General features: G+C 41.6%; 1 protein-coding gene across 5 annotated transcripts in view; it reads left to right on the forward strand.

Annotated features, from left to right (window-relative positions):
- The window catches only part of WDR33 (WD repeat domain 33), a 108,205-nt gene that overhangs the window by 24,957 nt on the left and 62,230 nt on the right, over positions 1-21,018 (forward strand). For all 5 annotated transcript variants that reach the window (XM_045366870.2, XM_045366872.2, XM_045366874.3 and 2 more), the window contains exons 2-4: positions 16,343-16,569; positions 18,526-18,594; positions 19,236-19,340. In XM_045366870.2, the coding sequence (XP_045222805.1) occupies positions 16,366-16,569; positions 18,526-18,594; positions 19,236-19,340 (378 nt within the window). In that variant the 5' untranslated portion in view covers positions 16,343-16,365. The remainder of the gene's footprint in view (positions 1-16,342; positions 16,570-18,525; positions 18,595-19,235; positions 19,341-21,018) is intronic.

A 21,018-nucleotide genomic window follows, 5' to 3' on the forward strand; every position in this document is an offset into this window, starting at 1 on the left:
GAAAGCCAAAGCAGGAGGATCACTTGAACCTAGGAGTTCAAGACTAGCCTGGACAACACAGTGAGACCCTGTCTCTACAAAAAAAAGAACAGTTTACCCACTCATGGTGGCACATGCCTGTGGTCTTAGCAACTCAGGAGGCTGAGGTGAGAGGATTGTTTGAGCCTAGGAGGTTGAAGCTGCAGTGAGCTGTGATTGTGCTACTGCACTTCAGGCTAGGTGACAGAGGGAGACTCTCTCAAAAAACAGAATAAAATAAATGAGATAATACTACTGACCTATTAGAATGGCAAAAATTCAAAGCAGCTGCTAGACCAAATGCTGACAGTGACATGGAGCAGCAAGAACTCTCACTTTGCCAGTCAGAATGCAGAATGGTACACCTACTTCAGAATATAGTTAGGCAGTTTCTTACAAAACCAAGCATACCCTTACCATGTGATCTAGCCACCTTGCTCCTTGGTATTTACCTACATGAGTTGAAAATAACATCTACCTAAAAACTTGCACATGAATGTTTATAGTAGTTTTGTTCATAATTGCCAAAACTTGGAGGCAACCCAGATGTCTTTCAGTAGGGGAGTGGATAAACAAAGTTTGGTACATCCATAGAGGAATGAAAAGTAATAGTAGTAAAAACAAAAAAAAGCTGTCAAGACCTGAAAAGACATGCAGGAACCTTAAATGCGTATTGCTAAGTAAAAGAAGCCAGTCTCAAAATGCTCCACACTGTGTGGTTCCAACTGTATGACATTCTGGAAAGGGCAAAACTGTGGAGACAGCAAAAAGATTATTAGTAAATAGCCAGGGGTTTGGGGGAGGGAAGGATGAATAGGTAGAGCAGAGGATTTTTAGGGCGGCAGAAACTATTCTATGTGGATACATGTCATTATACATTTGTCACAACTGAAGAGAATGCACATCGAGAGTGAACCTATGTAAACTAACACATACGTATGTATACCATGAACTTTGGGTGATAATGATGCATCGGTGTTGATTCATTGATTCTAACACATGTTCCCTACTGGTGTGGGATGTTAGGGGTGGGTAGGGCTGTGTGTGTTGAGAGACGGGAGAGAGAATGTATGGGAACTTTGTACTTTCTGTTCAATTTTGCTGTGAACCTAAAACTACTCTAAATAACAAAGACCATAGAAAAAAAATTAAAAGAGTGACAAACTATGGCATTCATTCAAAACAGCTGCTACACCAAATGCTGACAATGACATGGAGCAGCCAGAAAACGACAAATATTTTTCTTGAAAATGAATGGAGGCAACCTGTTGATTCAGGGAAAACATTTATTTGTTGTCAGTGATAAAAATCTGAGCTTTCAAGATAGGAAGTTTGGAAAGCTTGTGTCTGCCGTTGTGAAGTTGAGGTTCCCAATAATTATACATTTTAAGATGAGAACAGTGATGATTTTAAGGAAAGTTGTATTTTATAAGGAATGTGATAAAAATTGGATGATGAATGTAATTCTCTGGAACCAGTATTTTCCAGATGGTCAGTGCATGATGTTATAAAATCATGCAGGGGTAAAAGTTCCATTCAAATTGCAAGACAAATCAATGGATTTTAAGGTAACAGTATAAAAAGCTCGTTGATACAATTTTAAGGCTAGGCGGAGTGGCTCACATCTGTAGTCTTTGTACTTTGTGAGGGGGAGGTGAGTGGGTAGATTGAGCCCAGGAGTGAGACCAGCTGGGGCAACATGTCTACAAAATACAAAAATTGGCCAGGCGAGGTGTCAACGTACCTGTAGTCCCAGCTACTCTGGAGACTGAGGTGGAAGATGACCTGAACTTGCGAGGTCAACCTGCAGGGTGCTGTGATTGCACTCCAGCCTGGGTGACAGAGTGAGACCCTGTCTCAAAAAACAAGAAAAAAAAATATGATTTCAGATGACACATTGCAGTTAGTATTTCATAAACTAGTGCTTGTTTTTGGAAAGGAGTATCATAGAATATCTACAATTGTCTGAGAAGGCTATGAAAATACTTTCTAGATGTATAAATGTGTGAATCCAGATTTTTTTTGTAATAGTTTTCATATATGCCCGGCCGTTTTTCATATACTTTTAATTCAAATAACGTATTGCAGCAGACTGAATGCAGAAGCAAACCTGAGAAAGCAGCTGTTTTCCATTAAGCTAGATACTAAAAAGATAAGCAGAAATGTGGAAAACAATGCTACTCTTCTCACTAATTGCTTTTGGGAAGGGAAAGATAATGAGTTTATCATTACTTAAAAATGAATTAATATTTTAAGAACATTTTGTTTTCATTTCTAATGTGGCCAGTATCCAATACCACAGTAAACGGAAATTTTGGAGAATCTTCAGTGTTTAAAAGAACAAGGAAGTGCTGGCCGGGTGCGGTGGCTCACACCTGTCATACCAGCACTTTGGGAGACTGAGGCGGGAGGGTCATTTGAGGTCAGGAGTTCAAGACCAGCCTGACCAACATGGTGAAACCTTGTCTCTACTAAAAATACAAAAAATTAGCTGGGGGTGGTGGTGCACGCCTGTGATCTCATCTACTCAGGAGACTGAGGCAGAGGTTGCAGTGAGCCGAGGTCACGCCACTGTACTCCAGTCTGGGCACCAGAGCGAGACTTGGTCTCAAAAAAACCCCAAAAAAGTAAAGGAGTCCTGAAATAAAATAGCTGAAGAACTTGCTTTTGTAAGGAAGCTGTTTCAGAAGTAGGCTGTCCAAATTACTTAATCCAATTGTTCCCAAATTTTGTTGCACTTTAAAATCACCTGGGTAGGAAAACCCTTTTGCTTTGTGTGCAGATGAAAGGCAGAAAACCACATCCAGGAACCCCTGACATTAGTCTTCACTGAAAACTTGACAAAAAAGTGCTGGTTTCTCTATCCTAGTGTCACGCTTTTGAAATATTGAGTTATTACTTCTAATGAGGAAGACAGCCATGTTTGTGGTCATGTGCTTTATATATAAAGGTAGCTTTTGAAATGGCACAGAAAACTGAATATAAATGCCCAGTATAGTATCAGGTAACTTGCATTAAACATATCTAAAGCAGTATTCACTAAAATACTTCAGTAATTTTATGGCTAAGTATAGTAGTCCCTTAGTATCCATGGGGGAGTAGTACTAGGAATCCCCAAGGATACCAAAATCCACGGATGCTCAAGTCCTTTAAATAAAATGGTGTAGCATTTGCATGTAACATACACACATCCTGCTGTATACTTTATTGTATTTTATTTTGAGACGGAGTCTCGCTCTGTTGCCCAGGCTGGAGTGCAGTGGCGCAATCTTAGCTCACTGCAAGCTCCGCCTCTTGGGTTCCCACCATTCTCCTGCCTCAGCCTCTCAAGTAGCTGGGACTACAGGTGCCCGCCACCACGCCCGGCTAATTTTTTGTATTTTTAGTAGAGACGGGGCTTCACCGTGTTAGCCAGGATGGTCTTGATCTCCTGACCTTGTGATCCGCCCGCCTTAGCCTCCCAAAGTGCTGGGATTACAGGTGTGAGCCACCATGCCCAGCTCCAGCTGTATACTTTAAATTTTCTTTAGATTGATACCTAATACTGTGTGAATGCTGTAATACCTAATACTATGTGAATGCTGTGTAAATAGTTGTTATACTATATTGTTTACTACAGATACAACCATCCGTTTATTCCCCTCTAATATTTTTCTTCCTCAGATGGTTGAATGCATGGATGCAGAACTGATAGATACAGAGAGCCTACTGTACACAGTGGAAGCTGCTTCCCCCAAGTTATAAAAAATTATGCAACTAAGGCCGTACCTGAAAACTAGAAAACTGCCGCATTTGGTTAATGAAAATTGATCGTTTTTTTGAGACAGAGTCTCGCTGTGGTGCCAGGCTGGAGTGCAGTGGTGCAGCCTCAGCTCACTGCAATCCCTGCCTCCCAGGTTCAAGCAATTCTCCTGCCTCAGCCTGTCAAGCAGCTGAGATTACAGACGTACACCGCTATCCCTGGCTAATTTTTTGTATTTTTAGTAGAGACAGGGTTTCACTGTGTTCGTCAGGCTGGTCTTGAATTGCTGACCTCAAATGACCATCCCACCTTGGTCTCCCAAAGTGAGCCACTGCGCCCGGCTGAAAATTGATCTTTAATGTCAAGTTTAGTGATCAACAAATTTATAACAGCAGTTGTAAAACACTTGACTTTGAATATTCCGTATGTGCGTTCTCAGCTTGGATTTTTTTTTTTTTTTTTTTGAGATGGAGTTTCGCTCTTGTTGCCCAGGCTTGTGCAAGATTGTGCAATGGCACAATCTTGGCTCACCGCAACCTCCGCCTCCCGAGTTCAGGCGATTCTCCTGCCTCAGCCTCCCGAGTAGCTGAGATTACAGGCATGTGCCACCATGTCCGGCTAATTTTGTATTTTCAGTACAGATGGGGTTTCTGCATGTTGGCCAAGCTGGTCTTGAACTCCTGACCTCAGGTGATCCGCCCACCTTGGCCTCCCAAAGTGCTGGGATTATAGGTTTGAGCCACTGCACCCGGCCTCAACATGGAATTTTTTTTTTTTTTAAACCAGCTAGTGAATTGCTCATGTTAACTTTTAAGGTAGAAATTTTTATTGAGATAATTGTAGATTCACATGCATTTTTGAGAAATAATACAGAGAGATCCTTAATACAGAGATTCTGTGTATGTCCAGTTTCTCCCAGTGATAACAAATTGTAAAACTGTAGTACATTGTCACAAGCGGAGCGTTGATAATGATATGATCTGCAGATCTTGTTTAGATTTCCTCCAGTTTTACTGTACTTACTGTGTGTATCTGTAGTTTTCTGCAATCTTATTATATGTTTATGTTCCTGTATTCACCACCATAATCAAGATATTAACAGTTTATCACTACAAGGGTTACCTTTTGTATAACCACACCCATGCACCCTCTCCCACCCCCCTAACTCTTGGCAGTCATTTCTATTGTTTTGGCATTTTAAGAATGCCACATAAATGAGGCATACAATATGTATTGGATACGTTCATGTATCTATTACCACAGTCAAGATATAGAATCTCGAACTTTAAAAAGCTATTAATTGGGCCGGGCATGGTGGCTCACACCTATAATCCCAGCACTTTGGAGGCTGAGGCAGATGGATCACTTGAGGTCAGGAGTTCGAGACCAGCCTGGCCAACATGGTGAAACCCCATCTCTATTAGAGATAGGAAAAAAATTAGCTGGGTGTGGTGGTGCACACTCTTAGTCCCAGCTACTTGGGAGGCTGAGGTGGGAGAATTGCTTGAACCTGTGAGATGGAGGTTGTAGTGAGCTGAGATGGTGCCACTGCACTCCAGCCTGGGTAACAGAGTGAGACTGTCTCTCAAAAAGTAAAGAATAAAAAACTATTAATAAATTATTTTGAGGTGGGGGTCTCATTCTGCTGCCCAGACTGGAGTGCAGTGGTGTGATCATGGTTCACTGCAGCCTCAAACTCCTGGGCTCAGGGGATCCTCCTGCCTCAGCCTTTTGAGTAGATGGGACTGCAGGTGAAAGTTTACTTTTGAAGGAGGAGGGTCTCACTATGTTGGCTGGTCTCCAACTCCTGGCCTCAAGTGATCCTCCCACCTTGGTCACCCAAAGTGCTGGGGTTACACGCATGAGCCACTGTGCCTGGCCAAAACCTGCTTATTTAAACAGCTTCATTGATTATTCCTTAACAGATTGAATGGTCTCCATGTAATTTCTCCTGACTTTTCAGGATTCATATTAATTAAAGTTGGACAATGAAGAGAAAGGACATGTTGATCATTTTGTTACTGGTCTGGCCTACCACTCATGAAGAGCCCCTGAAAGTTCAGTGACAGATTGGGTATCAAATTTCTTTCAGAGTAGATTGATTATCTTAGAACCTAGTGGACTATAGATAAATAATCTAAAACAGGGGTTTCCAGGCTGAGGTTTTGACCCTGGAGTCCAGGAGTGTTAATGGAGGTGTGAATCTTAAAACTTTATTATTTTTAAAAGTCCTATATTAATTGCTAGCTAGTTAATGCATCAATAATTTGCTTTTGGTTAGAATTCGGTTATCTCAGTTTGGGAAAACAAGCTTTCTTGTTCTGATCAGAAGCTCTGATTAGTGGCTGACATTGTAGGAATTGTTGGATTTGATAATTGGATCAAATTCTGGTACCATAGCTACTGTGATCAGCCACAATAGTCTTTTTTTTTTTTTTTTTTTTTTTTTTTAAGATGGAGTATTGCTCTGTTGCCCAGGCTGGAGTTCAGTGGCACGATCTTGGCTCACTGCAACCTCCGCCTCCCAGGTTCACGCCATTCTCCTGCCTCAGCCTCCCGAGTTGCTGGGACTACAGGTGCCAGCCACCACACCTGGCTAATTTTTTGTATTTTTAGTAGACACTGGGTTTCACCATGTTAGTCAGGATGGTCTCGATCTCCGGACCTCATGATCCACCTGCCTCGGCCTCCCAAAGTGCTGGGATTACAGACGTGAGCCACCGCACCTGGCCTAGCCACAATATTCATACTGGACAGATGCTATATGTGATCTTCTTTGGCTATGGATATGCAGTGGCAGCAGACATTAGCAGAAATACACAGGAAGGGAACACCTCATGGTGGTGTTAACAGCAAGCCCTTGGCTTTTAGTGGACAGATTCGTAGGAAGAAAATACTTTGTAAATATTGTGACCCTGTATGCATACACACGAATCCAGTGGAAACAGAAGTTGCATAAAAACAGTTCTTTCAAATGTGCAATTCTATCATATGTTCTATTTTTTTTTTTTTTTACTTTTTTTTGAGACGGAGTCTTGCTCTGTTGCCCAGGCTAGAATGCAGTGTCGTGATCTGGGCTCACTGCAACCTCCGCCTCTGAGTTTCAAGCGATTCTCCTGCCTCAGCCTCCCAAGTAGCAGGGACTACGGTTGTGCGCCACCATACCTGGCTAATTTTTGTGTTTTTAGTAGAGACGGGGTTTCACGATATTAGCCAGGCTCGTCTTGAACTCCTGACCTCAAGTGATCCACCTGCCTTGGCCTCCCAGAGTGCTGGGATTACAGGCATGAGCCACCACCCTGGCCCTTTTTTGTTTTTTTAAATAAAAATAATGCTGCTTGTCAGCCACATTGATTTCAGGAACCATCAATAGGATGTGATTCTGGTTTAAAGAAAAAGCACTGCTTTAGACTCATTCATGATATTTCATGTCAGCATTTTTTTTATGCCAGAGCCTCACTCTGCCCCTCTGAATCTTAGTTTAAAACTCTTTTTACTAATTTATATGAAGCATTCAGTAAATTCATTTTGTATTGAAGCTGAGGAATTAGTTGAGTGCTAACTAGGTCATTTTCCTATGTGTTTTAGTTGGAGATCTATTATAGTAAAATAATTTGAATGGTAGTCAGAAATATTTGGTTGGTGAAAAGATTATTTTGGATTATGTTTGTTTGGGGAAAAAATATGCTGGCCTTGGTATGCTGAGTGAATTAGAGAGCTTTATTTACTTTATTTTCTCAAGGGTCTCTCCCCTGACACTCCCTGCCCCTGCCTCCCTCACTTCACCCAGAATTTAAGCTTCTTAAGGCTGATTGGTGCTATAAGCTTCCTGTGCTATATCCCTTGTAATAGTGCCTGGCACACAGCATAGTAGTGTCTTAACGTAGTAGTAGCTTCTCACGTTGTTCTTTTTGAGCTCTTCTGTACTGATAAACCATCAGACTCTTGAGAACAGAATGTGTGTGTGTGTGTGTGTGTGTTGTGTGTGTGTGTGTGGGGTGTCTGTGTGTTCATTGTCTGGCAGGTGGTCAGGGCACATCAGTTTTTTGTTTTTGTTTCTTTTTTTTTTTTTTTTTGAGATGGAGTCTTGTTCTGTTGTCCAGGCTGGAGCAACAGATCTTGGCTCACTGCAGCCTCTGCCTCTTGGGGTCAAGCGATTCTCCTGCCTCAGCCTCCTGAGTAGCTGGGATTACAGGCGCCAGCCATCGTGCCCAGCTAATTTTTGTATTTTTAGTGGAGATGGGGTTTTGCCATGTTGGCCAGGCCAGTCTTGAACTTCTGACCTCAGGTAATCCCACCCTCCTCGGACTCCCAGAGTGCTGGGATTACAGTCGTGAGCCACCGCACCCAGCCAATAATTTTTTAAATTTTTTTTTGCGGAGATGGGGGTCTTCCTATTCTGCCTCAGCTTGTCTTGAACTCCTGGCCTCAAGAGATCCTCCTCCCTTGGCCTCTCAAAGTTTTGGGATTACAAGCATGAGCCACCACACCTGGCTCATTTTTAACTTTTATCTTCAACTGTAATTTCAGTGTCATCACATGACTAAGATTATACAAGAAGTTATCTTGTGAGCATTTGGGACAAGAAACAGAATTGGCCAGGCACAGTGGCTTATGCCTATAATCCCACCACTTTGAGAGGCTGAGGTGGGAGGATAGTTTGAGCTCAGGAGTTCTGGACCAGCCTGGGCAACAAAGCGAGATCTGTCTCTACAGAAAATGAAAAAAATTAGCTGAGTCCAGGTGGCACACGTCTGTAGTTTCACCCTCTTGGGAGGCTGAGACAGGAGGATCACTTGAGCTGCAGTGAGCTGTGGTAGTGCCACTGTATTCCATCCTGGGCAAGAGAGCAAGACCCTGTCTCAAAAAAAGCAGAATTATAAAGTTGGTATGGACTTGTGCATACAAACATTGGCACACTGTCTGAGTGTTCCATTCTGTTTAAAATATAGTCACCACATTGTTGAAAGATACAAATTTAATGCAAAATAATATTTTTGAGGCATGCAACTCATTTTACAGGTTGAGAAAATATGGCGAAATTGACTGGCTTTCCCGGTTTTTTTGAGCAGTTGAAAGCTTAAGGCAAAGGATGCGATGCAAACTTTTGTGTACTCAGAATCTTTATATTTGCTAAAATTAGAGAAGGGGACCAGGCACTGCAAAGTCTGAAAACTACTGTTCTGTGAAATTAGGAGTGAAATTTAGTGAATCAGACTTGTGTGCTGTACCTGAGGCAGTGTATATATGTAAAGTAGGCTCTTGATAAAACTGTGGTGATTGCTTGAAACATTGAAGGTTTGTGTATAGGAGAAAGGCATGATGAATTCAGTGTTTCAGATGGATTTTTGTCCTTAGCAATTTGGTTGTATTGTTAGTATATATTGAATAACAATAGGCAAATTATTTGTCTTCTCTACCTCAGTTCCTCTCTCTTGCACCCTCCTTTCCCAAACTCTTTGTCTGTCCTCCCTCTCCACCCTGGATGTGAGATGAGTGTGTTTTGGGGACTAAGTACTTTAAGTTGTGTTGTTCTGTTAGCATACCTCAAGTCAGTACTGCAGTGAGTACCAATCTCATTCATTACTTTTATAAAGGACAAGGCTCTTCTTTCTCTGCATTTGGTCATAAATCTAGATCTTTACTCATCCCAAGTAAAGCGTAGAGGATAGTTGTAATGACTTCTTTGAGGATTGGTTCTTTCTGTCATGGTCAATAACTTTTCAGTCTCACATGTCAAGTTTTCTGCTATCAGAGAAAGCTGTTGTATCATTTTTGCTTAAATATTTTTTTCTTTTTTTGAGACGGGGTCTCACTGTGACACCCAGGCTGGAGTGCAGTGGTGCAACATTGGTTCACTGCAGCCTTGACCTCCCAGGCTGCCATCTCAGTCTCCTGAGTAGCTGGGACTACAGGTGTGCACCACCAGGCCTGGCTAATTTTTGTATTTTTTGTAGAGACAGGGTCTTACTGGGTGGTCTTGAACTCCTGGGCTCAAACAATCCACCTGTATCGGCCTCCCAAAATGCTAGGATTACAGGTGTGATTGCTGAGTGTTTTTGGCAACCTATGTTGAAGGAGAGTCAGGAGGTATTTTGCCTTGACTGCCCCTCTCTTAGCTTGGGCTGCTATAACAATAGACTGGGGGATTAAACAGTAGAAATGTATCTTCTCAAAGTTCTGGAGGCTGAAAGTCTGAGATCAGGATGTGAGCAGGGCTGGTTCCTGGAGAGCCTCTCCTCTCGGCTTGTAGATGGCTGTCTTTTCTCTCTGTCCTTACAGTCATTCTTCTGTCTGTGTTGTCTGTGTCCTAATCTTCGTTTAAAAGAATACCAGTTAGATTGGATTAGGACCCTAAATCTAAATAGACTCACATTGTGAGGTACTGGAGGTTAGGACTTAAACTTATGAATTTTTGAGGGGACACATTTCAGCCCATGACAGCCGCCAAGAGACTGTTGTGATTTTGGCCAAGTAACTTTATAGTTTGCAGGATGTGAAGCTGAAGTGTATAAGGTATAGATGCAGCCTGGTCACTGTATTGTGAAGAGATTTTTTGTTTTAGTTTTATTTTAGGCTGGATGTTTGTTTCAAATATAATTGTTCTTTTTTTTTTTCCTCATTTTCTTCTTGCTTGACCTTTATTTCTGAAACACCATCAGTACTTGACCATTCAAAGAAAAGTTAAAAACGCCTTTTCAGAACCAGTTTTACTCAACAGATTTGTAAATGGAAAGATTATTTTCGCATCCTCTACGAGGTCATAAATGAAGGATTGATATTTTTCTGTAGCTTTAACATATGAGTTATTTCAAAGAGTGTAAGTAACAGTACTTTTTTTTGCATTTGACTTCAGTCATTTTCCTCATATTTGTAGGATAAATATCCTTGATGTGACTCTTGATTAGTGCTTTGTATCCATATACGCTCCACCCAGCTTCAACAGTCATCAACTTTCTGTTGTTTCATCTTTTGTCCCTTAAAATTTTTTTTGCAGTGGGCCAGGCACGATGGCTCATGCCTGTAATCCCAGCACCTTGGGAGGCCGAGGCGGGTGGATCACCTGAGGTCAGGAGTTTGAGTCTAGCCTGATCAACATGGCAAAACCCCGGCTCTACTAAAATGACAAAAATTAGCTGGACGTGGTGGAGTGCGCTTATAGTCCCAGCTACTTGGGAGGTGGAGGCAGGAGAATTGCTTGAACCCCGGGAGGCGGAGGTTACAGTGCCTGCCTGGGCAATAGAGTGAGACTCTGTCTCAAAAAAAAAAAAAAAAAAAAAAAAAAATTTTTTCCAGTTGGTAAGCCCGTTATTCCTTAATTGAGGTAAAAGTCACATAACAGAGAATTCACTGTTGTAACCATTTTAAAGTGTATAATTCAGTGGGATTTGGTAAATTCACAGTTTTTTTGCAGCAACTACCTCTGTCAGGTTGCAAGACATTTTCATCATCCCAAAAGGAAATTCTATTTTTGTTAAGCAGTCGTTCTCCATTCCTCTCATTCCCTGGCCCTTGGCAAACACTAATCTTTTAGCTTTTTGTCTCTGTATATTAGCATGTTCTGGATTTTTCATATAAATGTAATCACACAATATGTGACTTTTTGTGGCTGACTTCTTTCACTTAGCATTTTTTTTTTTGAGACGGAGTCTCACTCTTGCCCAGGCTGGAGTGCAGTGGCTCAATCTTGGCTCACTGCAAGCTCCGCCTCCCAGGTTCACGCCATTCTCCTGCCTCAGCCTCCTGAGTAGCTGGGACTACAGGTGCCCGCCACCATGCCTGGCTAGTTTTTTTGTATTTTTAGTAGAGACGGGGTTTCACTGTGTTAGCCAGGATGGTCTCGATCTCCTGACCTTGTGATCCACCCGCCTCGGCCTCCCAAAGTGCTGGGATTATAGGTGTGAGTCACCACGCCCGGCAGCATAATGTTTTTGATATTCATGTTGTATTTATATGAACTTAATTTCTTTTTTGCAGCTGAATAATATTTAAATCCCTTTTGACTTGTGAAAAAAAATCTATTCTCATTTTATAGTAATAGAAACTATACTGTTAGAATAATTTTATTCTAATGTAATTAGGTATTTGATTTGGAAGTCATAATTTTAAAATATGCTTTTGGGCCGGGATCTGTGACTCATGCCTGTAATCCCAGCACTTTGGGAAACTGAGGTGGGTGGATCACCTGAGGCTAGAAGTTTGAGACCATCCTGGCCAACATGGTGAAACCATGTCTCTAATGAAAATACAAAAATTAGCCAGGCATGGTGGCAGATGCCTGTAATCCCACGTACTCGGGAGGCTGAGGCAGCAGAATTGCTTGAACCCAGGAGGCAGAGGTTGTGGTGAGCTGAGATCACGCCACTGCACTCTAGCCAGGGCAACAGAGTGAGACTGTGTCTCAAAAAAAAAAAAAAAAAAAAAAAAAAAAAAGCTTTTGGGCTGGAGGTGGTGGCTCATGCCCGTAATCCCAGCACTTTCGGAGACCCAAGCAGGTGGATTGCTTGGGCTCAGGAGTTCAAGACCAGCCTACTAAAATACAAGAAAATTACCTGGGCATGGTGGCATGCGCCTGATGGTCCCAGCTACTCAGGAGGCTGAGGTGGGAGGGCTGCTTAAGCCCGGGAGGCGGAGCTTGCAGTGAGCTGAGATCACACCACTGCACTCCAGCCTGGGCAACAAGGCAAGACTCCATCTCAAAAAAAAAAAAAAAGCTTTCCAAAACAGCTTTATTTTAGAATTACTGGCCCAGACATCTGAATTGAAGCTGGTAATTGAAATTGGGATGCTGAAACTTAATTGGATTCATGGAATAACTGAGTAAACAGAGTCTTCCACCAGCCTTATTGAATCAACTGCTTAGTGCTTTTCTGCCGTTTAATTCACGCACAGCTCTAAGACATAGAATATTTTTCATCTTCTTTCTTTCTTTTTTTTTTTTCTTGAGACGGAGTCTTGCTCTGTCGCCCAGGCTGGAGTGCAGTGGCCGGATCTCAGCTCGCTGCAAGCTCCGCCTCCCGGATTTGCGCCATTCTCCTGCCTCAGCCTCCCGAGTAGCTGGGACTACAGGCGCCCGCTACCTCGCCCGGCTAGTTTTTTGTATTTTTTTTTTTTAGTAGAGACGGGGTTTCACCGCGTTAGCCAGGATTGTCTCGATCTCCTGACCTCGTGATCCGCCCGTCTCGGCCTCCCAAAGTGCTGGGATTACAGGCTTGAGCCACTGCGCCCGGCCTTTTCATCTTATTTCAAGCTAATGTTTGCCAAGGACCTTCTGGGATTGCTTCAGAGTGGTGGAAGTAACACAGGTTAAATGCATATTTTATTGCACTATTTATTTTTGGTGTGCAAAAGTCAGGATTTCTTTTCCCTTCACCCCTCCTCCTCGTTGTTATTATTATTATTCAAATTTAATGGTCTTAGGAGGGACCAATGTGACAAGGCTGAATGAAGTAGTGCCAAGAATATTTCATCAAAAGGAAATCAAAAATTTTTTCAGCCTCATTGTTTAGTGTCTAGAGAGTGAGATAAGGCAGTTTTAAGAGTACAGACAAATGGCTGGGCGCCGTGGCTCACACCTGTAATCACAGCACTTTGGGAGGCCGAGGCGGGCAGATCAGGAGGTCAGGAGATCGAGACTATCCTGGCTAACACGGTGAAGCCCCGTCTCTACTAAAAATACTAAAAAATTAGCTGGGTGTGGTGGCGGGCGCCTGTACTCCCAGCTACTCGGGAGGCTGAGATAGGAAAATGGCGTGAACCCGGGAGGCAGAGCTTGCAGTGAGCCAAGATCGAGCCACTGCACTCCAGCCTGGGCGACAGAGTGAGACTCCATCTCAAAAACAAAAACAAAACAAAAAAAAGAATACAGGCAAATAATGGTGACCACAGTCTTTTCTGCTTTTGAAATCAAAAGCTATTGTGGAAATGTTTCTAACTTCTCTCCTTTATTGTATTTGTAATAGTTTTTAATTTTATTATTTTATTTTATTTTTGGAGACAGGGTCTTGTTCTGTCACCTAGGTTGGAGTGCAGTGGCGCTATCATGGTTCACTGCAGATTTGACTTCCCAGTCTCAAGTGATCCTCCCACCTCAGCCCCCTGAGTAGCTGGGGCAACAGTTGCGCACCAGCACACTGGGCTAATTAAAACAATTTTTTAAAAAAATCATGCATATTTGTATTATTGGCATGTAAGTTTAAATGTAGAACGTTGAAGTTGAAAAACTATAAGGTCTTAACATTTTTCTCTTCAGATATAAACTTAAGGTTACCTTTGTAAATATGTAAATAACACATACTGAGAAATACGTTTCTGTGGTATTTTGCTCCTGAAATTTGGGCATACGTACTTTCTTTGTTCATTATAGATATGAAATAAGGTAGTTTATTCCTCTTTCTACACTATTCCTAGGAAATTTAAAAGAACAAAAGTCAAATTTTAAAGACCTTTAATGACTTGTATAAAATGGAGTCTTAACAATAAACATAAAAGTAATTAGTTTTATCATCAAACTTCTAAGTGAATTTTTTTTTTTTTTTTTTTTTTTTTTAAAGACAGAGTCTTGCCCTGTCGCCCAGGCTGGAATGCAGTGATGTGATTTCGGCTCACTGCAACCTCTCCCTCCTGGGTTCATATGATTCTCCTGCTTCAGCCTCCCAAGTAGCTGGGATTACAGGAGCCCGCCACCACGCCCAGCTAATTTTTTTTTTTTTTTTTTTGAGACGGAGTCTCGCTCTGTCACCCAGGCTGGAGTGCAGTGGCTGGATCTCAGCTCACTGCAAGCTCCGCCTCCGGGGTTTACGCCATTCTCCTGCCTCAGCCTCCCGAGTAGCTGGGACTACAGGCGCCCGCCACCACACCTGGCTAGTTTTTTGTATTTTTTAGTAGAGATGGGGTTTCACCGTGTTAGCCAGGATGGTCTCGATCTCCTGACCTCGTGATCCGCCCGTCTCGGCCTCCCAAAGTGCTGGGATTACAGGCTTGAGCCACCACGCCCGGCCAATTTTTTGTATTTTTAGTAGAGACGGGGTTTCACCATGTTGGCCAGGTTGGTCTCGAACTCCTGACCTTGTGATCTGCCCGCCTTGGCCTCCCAAAGTGCTGGGATTATAGGCATGAGCCACTGTGCCTGGCCTAAGTGAAATATTAATTAATTAGTTATTTTTTGAGACAGTTTCGCTCTGTCGCCCAGGCTGGAGTGCAGTGGTGTGATCTCAGCTCACTGCAAGCTCCGCCTCCCAGGTTCACACCATTCTCCTGCCTCAGTCTCCCAAGTAACTGGGACTACAGGCACTTGCCACCACGCCCGGCTAATTTTTTTTTTTTGTATTTTTAGTAGAGACGGATTTCACCGTGTTAGCCAGGATGGTCTCGATCTCCTGACCTCGTGATCCACCTGCCTCGGCCTCCCAAAGTGGTGGGATTACAGGTGTGAGCCACCACGCCCAGCTGTGAAATTTTAATTTTAAAAATGTAAGGCCAGGCTTGGTGGCTCATGCCTGTAATCCCAGCACTTTAGGAGGCCAAAGTATGAGGATCTCGAGCCCCGGAGTCTGAGACCAGCCTGGGCAACACAGTGAGAGATCTTATCTCTAGGGGAAAAAAAGAGAAAAAGTGAACAATTCCCAGTGATTCTACCTTCTTTTATTCCCTAAACATAAACACATACCCATCCACTGACTCACACATATACGCCCTGCCTCAAGCTGTTACCAATCCTGCTTTTTTTCTTCAGGAGGCTGAATTTTATAACAAATGCCTATTAGCACTTATTCTGTGAATTAGTCTTTCTCTGCACCCCCCCCCTTCCTTCTTTCCAACAGGGTCTCTCCCTGTCACTCAGGCTGGAGTGCGGTGGCACGATCATTGCTCACTGCAACCTCAAAATTCTGGACTCAAGTGATTCTCCTGTCTCAGCCTCCAGAATAGTTAGGACTACAGGTGCATGCCATCATGCCCAGCTAATGTTTTTATTTTTTATAGAGATGGGAATCTCACTGTGTTCCCCAGCCCGATCTTACTCCTGGCCTCAAGCGATCCTTCCACCTTGACTGTCGTCTTTTTCAAATGTGTGGCTGGTCTCTGTTATTGATCTAATATAGTCATGCACCACAAAATGACATTGTGGTCAATGTTGGACCACATATATGATAGTGGTCTCATAAGATTTTAATATAGTATTTTTATCATACTTTTCTGTGGTTTCTTTTCTATGTTTAGATACATGAATACTTACTGTGTTACGGTTGCCACCAGCATTCAGTATAGTAACATGCTGTGCAGGTTTGTAACCTAGGAGCATGAGGCTGCACCATGTAGCCTCGGTATGTAGTAGGCTATGTATACCATCTAGGTTTGTGTAAGTACAACTCTGTGAAGTTTGTACAATGATGAAATTGCCTAAGGATGCATCTCTGAGAACATATGCCCGTTAAGTGACTCATGACTGTAGTTCATTGTGTAACTGGAAATGATGCATGTTAGATAAGGGAAAAGAAGTGTAAAAAGTGTTAATTTAAAAATGTTTTCAGGCATTGTTGGAGTGCTGATATTTGAAGTGAAAGTACTTTTTCCTTATCCTAGTATCCTGGAAGGAAAACATCACCATGGCTACAGAAATTGGTTCTCCTCCTCGTTTTTTCCATATGCCAAGGTTCCAGCACCAGGCACCTCGACAGTTGTTTTATAAGCGACCTGATTTTGCACAACAGCAAGCAATGCAACAGCTTACTTTTGATGGAAAACGAATGAGAAAAGCTGTAAACCGAAAAACCATAGACTACAATCCATCTGTAATTAAGTATTTGGAGGTAAGCCTAATTAATTTGCTTCAGATGACCAAACTTTGGTTATTTATTTGTTTTATTTTATTTTTTTGAGATGGAGTTTCTTTCTTGTTGTTCAGGCCAGAGTGCAATGGTGCGGTTTTGTCTCACTGCAACCTCTGCCTCCCAGGTTCAAGTGATTCTTCTGCCTCAGCTTCCCAAGTAGCTGGGATTCTAGGCTCCTGCCACCATGCCTGGCTAATTTTTGTAGTTTTAGTAGAAACAGAATTTCGGCCGGGCGCGGTGGCTCAAGCCTGTAATCCCAGCACTTTGGGAGGCCGAGGCGGGTGGATCACGAGGTCAGGAGATCTAGACTATCCTGGCTAACATGGTGAAACCCTGTCTCTACTAAAAATACAAAAAACTAGCCGGGCGTGGTGGCGGGCGCCTGTAGTCTCAGCTACTTGGGAGGCTGAGGCGGGAGAATGGCGTGAACCCGGGAGGCGGAGCTTGCAGTGAGCCGAGATCACGCCACTGCACTCCAGCCTGGGAGACACAGCGAGACTCCGTCTCAAAAAAAAAAAAAAAAAAAAAAAAGAAACAGAATTTCAACTATGTTGGCTGGGCTGGTCTTGAACTCCTAACCTCAGGTGATCCACCCACCTTAGCCTCCCAAAGTGCTGGGATTACAGGTGTGAGCCACTGCACCTGGCCTGGTTATTTAAAAGAAGATGATTTTCTAGATGTAGTGTAGTAAGTTATGTATACCTGTGTTAGTTGAATTAGTGGGACAAGGTGGAATTTCAAATTGGCTCATTTAGGAAGAACCTCAAACCACCAGCACTTTCTAAAATTCTGTGCCTGTATCATCTTGTAAAAAATTATTAAAGTTAGACCCCATTTTAGAAACAGGATTTGCTCTAAAAGTTCACAGATTAGAAGGGAGTACTTTAATCGCTAGGCCAATCTTAAAACACTTGTTAAATCTGCAGTGTATATGAAATAATAAAAGACCACCAGCATAGGAATATTTTTGTTAGACAATGGCTTGGAGAACATGGATTCTCCCACTTCCAAGCCCTGGTGGTAGGTGGTACTTAGAGTCAGGGAAAGGGCTTTACGTTCTTGAGGACTGAATGCCTACTGCAGTCCTACAAGGTGAAAGCAACTCAGATAGTAAAGTCAAGGCAGGGTCTACCTACAGTTTCCCGTTAGAGTTATTTATTTACTTGGGTTAAGGTAGGAATTAGCCTTATTACTAATATTACCCTATTAGGTTCATTGGGCTTAGGTCTGGCTTCCTATGAAAATTTGTCTGTTTTTCATTACTTTAGACCTGTGGTTAAAGACCTATTTGCATATTGGGCCTAATTAGTATGTTGCAGGCATACTGGAGAAAGAGATTCAGAGATAAAGACAGATTTTGATTTTTCTGGGAATTTCAATTGGGAAAGTAGGCTAGGAGAGAATTTGAGAGGAATTAAGAAGACCAAGGGCAAGATATGAGGAATTGTTTTGTGCTTAGGGCTTTGAAGGAATTGGGGATGTCTGTTTACCCTCTCTGCTGTTTCCTTTTCTTAAGGTAGCATCAGGGAGACTGTGTTGGAGCTGACAGTGTCTTGGATGAGTGGGTAGGGGCTAATATGATAAAGTGAGGAGGGAAGTTCTTTTTGAACAAGTAATTTCTGGCTTGTATTTTTAGTAGAGACAGGATTTCACCATGTTGGCCAGGCTGGTCTTGAACTCCTGACCTCAAGTGATCTGCCTGCCTCGGCCTCCCAAAGTGCTAGGAGTTACAGGTGTGAGGCACCGTGAGGAGGGAAGTTCTAAGCAGTGTTAGTAGCATCAGAAGGGAAAGCTCTCTAAGGCACCCACTATTTTAGAAAATAGTATTTTTTAATTCTGTTTATCCATTTTTAATATAGCTTATGTTTTGTTAATTTCACATTGAGTATAATTAGACTATATACTCATTAATTGATCTATTTGTTTATTTAACAGAACAGAATATGGCAAAGAGACCAGAGAGATATGCGGGCAATTCAGCCTGATGCAGGTTATTACAATGACGTAAGTATATGATGTGTCATACTAGCTTAATAGACACTTCCTTGCTTGAATATTTTAGCTTTAACTACGTGACTTCAAGTCCAAAATGGTCTTTTCTTTTTACACTTTTATAATTAAAATATTCCCAAAGGGATAATATAACACATCTGTGTAAACTGTGCATTATGTTTTTGTCTCAATTTAGATTTTCCTTTTAATCTAATGATGGGTGAATTTTTGATTTGGGGCTTAAAGCAATGTCCAAAAAGAAGCTTTGTAATCTAAAGTCTTGTAATTGGAAAATTAATTTAAATTTCTTAAAACTTAAATTTGAACTTAATAAGCTTTCTGTGAACATGTTTAATTGTGTTGACTTTAAGTACTAACTGGGTTAGTACTTGTACCAACTTGTACTGGGTTAGTACTGGTACTTGATTTTCTTGTTTGTTTAGTAATAATGGGTATTTAACTTTCCTGTATCTCACTTTTCTTCACTTAATTAGTAAGCTAATTGTAATAATTCTTTATTATAGTTTTTGTGGGAAAGTTGTATATGGTCCCAAATTTGTCTTTAAATGTTGAAATAATTACCTTGCCGTGTTTCTGGTTTCTGCCTTGTATGTAATCAGGAGCTCTAAAAACCCAATTTTCTTTTTTTTTAGCTGGTCCCACCTATAGGAATGTTGAATAATCCTATGAATGCAGTAACAACAAAATTTGTTCGGACATCAACAAATAAAGTAAAGTGTCCGGTATTTGTTGTTAGGGTAAGTAATCTGTTGGATATTTTGGGGGAAAATAAATCCAGAGTTATATAGCAAATGTATTTGACAGGGCAAAGAAAATTAAACATTATTTTAAAAGTATATCTGGGCTTATAATTGGTTTATTGCTAGTAATTTTATTTTGGAATATCCAGTTGTTTATCTACTTTATCACCATTGAGTGAGATATCACTTTTGGATTGTTTTTCTTCATGTGGCAATTTCTGTAGAATTCTCTCAATAGATGGATACATGTTGTAGCAGGTCTCAGAGTTGCCTTTGAATAGGGATGCTTTTGTTATTATTTAGAACAGCAGCATCCCAAGGTAAATGAAGAATACTTAGGAGTTACTAGGCAGGAAAACATCTGAGAGCCGAAGAACTATGGCGTACCGTAATTTTTAGCTCTATGAAGGTACCTACTAGGCACTTAATACATTTAAATTTTAAATGTATTTTTAAAATTTTAAAAATACAATTTTTATTTGTAACCCTGATTTTCATAGATGATAATGTAATCATTTTCTTCTTTGTGTTTCGATTATTCCATTTCCTAGCTAATGCACTTGTTGGTTAACAGTATCCAGAGGTGTAGAATGGTTAACAATCTTAAGTTGAGCAAATAACAGTTGAAAAAGAGTGAGACCAAGAAAAGATGATTGTGGCAGATGAGGAAAATAAGCAGATCTTCTGATATCAGAGGAGTATGATAGACAACAGGGAGAACCAAAAGGTCCTGGGGGAGAGATGTCAGTCTGAACTCCATAGAAACAGCTGCATTTAGTCTTATGCCTAGTATTTGCCTAAGAGGCCTTAGGCAGTAGACACATCCCTCACGCCTGTAATCCCAGCACTTTGAGAGGCTGAGGTGGGTGAATCACCTGAGGTCGGGAGTTTGAGACCAGCCTGACCAATATGATGAAACCCTGTCTTTACTAAAAATACAAAAATTAGCCAGGCGTGGTGGCACGCGCCTGTATTCCCAGCTGAGAGACGAGGCTGAGACAGGGGAATCACCTGAACCCGGGAGGTGGAGGTTGCAGTGAGCCTAAATTGCGCCTCCACTGCACTCCAGCCTGGGGGACAAGAGTGAAACTCCATTTCAAAAAAAAAGAAAAAGAAAAAAAGAAACATTGTTATGTGAGTAGAAGCAACCAGTGTATAGTATAATTTTTTTTTTAATCAGGGAATTTGGTCAAAGGGATATGATGTGCAGCTAATTTTAATATCCTCTTAGCATAACATGGAAAACCTTTTTGAAAAGAATAAAATCCGAGCACGCCATATTTTGTAAGGTGGGTAAATGTTCTCATTTGGGGATTACGCTATAAGGTTTTAGGAAGAATTTGCACATGCAGAGGCACAGTCAAAATCAAAAGATGTTAAGGTATAAAGACTGTGGGCTGTGTGTCTACAGTTTGGTTGTCTGTAGTATTGACTGGGTTAGGATCCATACCAGATAACGGAAACTAGAAAGGGACGAGGCTTTTAATCTGATAATCAAAACTGTGACTTACAGGTAAGCAGTAAAAAGCCAAATTGTAACATATATTTGTGTAATTTAAGAAATAACCTTCATTTTATATATCCTATCTTACTGTTTCTATAAGCACATATGTATTTGTATTTTTCAACTTTGTCAGAGTTTTTGGAAAATAGGATTGTTATATTGACATTTTGT

Source organism: Macaca fascicularis, chromosome 12 (genome assembly GCF_037993035.2).
Source record: "Macaca fascicularis isolate 582-1 chromosome 12, T2T-MFA8v1.1".
Taxonomy (NCBI): domain Eukaryota; kingdom Metazoa; phylum Chordata; class Mammalia; order Primates; family Cercopithecidae; genus Macaca; species Macaca fascicularis.